Source organism: Salmo trutta, chromosome 4 (assembly GCF_901001165.1).
Source record: "Salmo trutta chromosome 4, fSalTru1.1, whole genome shotgun sequence".
Taxonomy (NCBI): domain Eukaryota; kingdom Metazoa; phylum Chordata; class Actinopteri; order Salmoniformes; family Salmonidae; genus Salmo; species Salmo trutta.
This window is the reverse complement of record NC_042960.1, coordinates 41327281-41330449: the sequence shown is the minus strand read 5'-3', so window position 1 is coordinate 41330449 and position 3169 is coordinate 41327281. Positions and strand designations below refer to the sequence as shown.

The window sequence follows — 3169 nt, the reverse complement described above, 5'->3', positions numbered from 1 at the left end:
TACAGGTACTTTGTAAGAACTCGATGATTACTTTTGAATTCAGCAAGGATGTTTGAGGAAAAATACATTTACACCTTTCTGTTTTCTCAATGACAATCAATTCAGCATTGAAAAAAGGCTCAAGTTTAATTGTTCCACCTTAGTGATTCTGACCACAAGTCAGAGGCCACTATGATGACACACCAAATGTATTTGATGGATGCTTTTTGTCTTCTTCTAAAGCCTCTTAAGGGGAAAGTCATCTAAATGTAATCCAAAAGTTACTTTACTGATTACAATTTTGGGCAAGTAACTGTAATGGATTACATTTACAAAGTAACATACCCAACCTTGAAAACATGTCTAGTTACGAACACAGTGCGACATTGATGCAATAGAATGAGACACTATATCAGTGTACCTTTGATTGTTAAAGTCCAACTCATTGTCAATGCATCCTTTACACACTTCCTTCAGCCCACTCTGTATCTCCATACATTCACTAATGATAGTCCACATCACGTGGTGATATTGCCATCTCGGTTCTTGTCCCAACTTCTGTCCATATGGGGTATCACCCCGTCTGTCTTTTCTCTTTCTCTTCCCTCCTTCAGAGCTCTATGGGGATTGACAGTCTTCATCTTTGAAAATAGCTGGCATCAGCATTTCCCCATCTCTTGTCCGCTCATGACGAGACATCTGTCCACCTCCATCTGTAGACATTCCCATATTAAGGCTTCACGCCTGGTCAACGTTCAACGGCGCTAAGTTCCTTTTCTGTTCAAACTTTAGATGACCACACTAGGTCCACTGCTACTAGTTCACGCCTTCTTGGAGGTGGATGTGCACTTGGCACAGAGCTGGCTGATATGGTCTTTGTAAGCCGGGGAACGGAGGAAGCGAGGGTAGCAGTCCTTTGCCATGAGAAGATAGATCCTGTGCTGGGCCATGTCGAAACAGGACGTAGATGGATCTTTCAGGTTGGCCCTGGTGATGTCACGAGTCTCGTGGTCAATGTTCACCTGGAGATAGAGAATGGAAAGAGAGAGGTTAGTCAGCTGCTGCAGTCTGAATGAAGGTGTGTTATTTTTTTTATTTATAGTTGTAATAAAGTTGTAATTTATAGTTGTAATAAAGATGATTGAAATTGGGATGCCATAGAAATTTCATTGGTGAGGGAGAATAAAGCAAGCTTTTGAGGGATGCATACCTCTCGCGGGGCGTCGGTGCAGATGAACTCATCATAGATTCTCTGGGCTTTGGCGGCCAGCTTGGCAGCAGACTTAGTGCTCCTGAAGTCCTCACAGGCAAAGTAGAACGCAATGTTTTCCTCGCTGAACTCTGACACCAGGAAATCTGTGAAGGCTATCAGTCCATCTGATGAAGAGAGAGAGAAAATGAGAGAGAGATTAATATTGGTACAGTTCAATAACAATGATGCTATTTAGTAGGCTATCCTAGCATCTGTGTCCTTGCATTACCTACTGTGTGGGTATGTGTGTGTACATTAGTGTGTGTGTGTATGTGTGTGTGTCTCTACATGTGTGTACAAGTGTATGCATTTGTCTGTATCTTGTGGAATAACCCCCAGCACTGTGCCAGCATGTGTATTCCACAGCAGCGGCTGTGTGATGTTGTGAGTATCAAATCTCTTATCTTCATAATTAGCAAGCTCCCAGTAATACTCTATAAGCACCTGGGGCTAAAATGGGACTATATATATATATATATATATATATATATATATATAAATATTTTTAAATGGGACAAAATATCCTACTCTAACCTAAGTGCAGAATTAAAGGTTTTTTTTGTCGCATCTCTGCAGAACTAGTTGTGTGTGTGTGTGTATATATGTGTGTGGGCAGTGAAGAGTAAGGTTTACTTACATTTATTGGACAGCAGCTTTTCGAAAGACTCTTTCCACCTCATGCATTCTTCCAGAGTAGGTCTAGTTTTGCCTATTTTGCAGCTTGATAGACTCCAGTTGGATTTTTGCAGAAAGTTGACCATTCTTGATTTCAGTTCCTTGGCCCTAAGGAGAGAGAATAATATCATAGGTAAGATAAATAATGCAAGTCCTTGAATTGAGTCCTTGTTCAGTACAATATTTTGCTACTAACTAGTCATTAACAAATTGAGACACGTCTCCTCGCTGCAAGGTCTAAATTTAGAATCCACTAAAACCGCCTTCACCTTCATCATTACTGAAGCTGGAAAGTCAAATAATAATCCCCTTTAATCCTTTAATCCAAATGCCAGAGACAGCGACAGTGAATAGTTGTATGTACCTTTCTAGGCAGGTGGAAGACAGAGCTAGTCCTTTGCACATAGTTGATGTGGATGTCAGAGAGCGGTACGTAGTGTAGGTAAGTAAATCCTTCGAGTTCAGGCGAGCAGTTGGACTGAGATCAGCAGAGTGTGTCTGCAGTGAGGGAGCAGAGAGCTTTTATTATCCAGCCTGAGACTTGTCATCAGCCTACTCAGCCAATGACACGGCCTCGAGACTGTGTGTGTGTGTGTGTGTGTGTGCACGCGTGCGCACGTGTGTGAGAGAGGGAGATACAGAGAGAGAGATGGGGAAGGAGCACGAAAAATAGGAAGGGAGGGAGGGTGTGAGAGAGAGAAAGAGAGAGGGAAATATAGGAGAGCGAGAGATGGAGGGCGAAGCTGGGAAATTACTTTTCAACATCCCTGAAATCAAACAAGTCTTTTGTGTTGTTTGTTTTCTTTCTGCTCTCTGAAAACATGTTATTGGCTGATTGGACAAAATGAATCTCCCACTTACATGGGCCAGCGGATGTTTGTCGGTGTGTGTCGGTGTGTGTCGGTGTGTGTGTGCATGGATGTGTTTGTATGCATATGTTTGTGCGTGTATGTGTGGCAGTGTTTACTAACCATAAGGAAGAGGTGTCAACATGTTCACTGTTATATCCACCACCTGTTGGATGTCACCTCGACAAGGATGCTCTTCCTTTGTCTGTTGTTAATGATCACTGCTTGGACACACACATGCACACACACACAGGAGACAACAGGGGAGATAAAATGAGAATACAGTCATAACCCCTTAACAAAGATGATCTCATACAGTAGATACAACAAGTCCAGGGGCCTCATTTATCAATCATGTACAGGCACACATTTTTTACATTAATAATCCATATTAAGTACAGTAATTTGTTAAATT

The 3169-nt window shown here is 41.9% G+C and overlaps 1 protein-coding gene across 2 annotated transcripts; it reads right to left on the bottom strand.

Moving 5' to 3' along the window:
• Positions 1–252: 252 nt before the first annotated feature.
• LOC115192354 (regulator of G-protein signaling 5) lies at positions 253–2480 on the bottom strand. 2 transcript variants are annotated; one of them, XM_029750752.1, is made up of 4 exons: positions 2176–2480; positions 1869–2014; positions 1190–1356; positions 253–1001 (listed from the first exon to the last, which is right to left on the bottom strand). In XM_029750752.1, exons 2-4 carry the CDS (start codon positions 1990–1992, stop codon positions 801–803), a joined length of 492 nt encoding a protein of 163 aa, XP_029606612.1. In that variant the 5' UTR covers positions 1993–2014; positions 2176–2480; the 3' UTR covers positions 253–800. The 2 variants fall into 2 exon arrangements, with proteins under 2 accessions (XP_029606612.1, XP_029606611.1); XM_029750751.1 differs by having other exon boundaries at positions 2271–2480.
• Between the last annotated feature and the right edge of the window lie 689 nt (positions 2481–3169).

Excerpts from the sequence above, each read along its gene's own strand:
- LOC115192354 (XM_029750751.1), bottom strand. The coding sequence starts at position 2,311 with ATGTGCAAAGGACTAGCTCTGTCTTCCACCTGCCTAGAAAG. Across the intron at positions 1,357-1,868 it reads AAAGCTGCTGTCCAATAAAT|ATGGACTGATAGCCTTCACA; the intron begins GTAAGTAAACCT and ends TCTCTTCATCAG. Across the intron at positions 1,002-1,189 it reads GCACCGACGCCCCGCGAGAG|GTGAACATTGACCACGAGAC; the intron begins GTATGCATCCCT and ends CTCTATCTCCAG.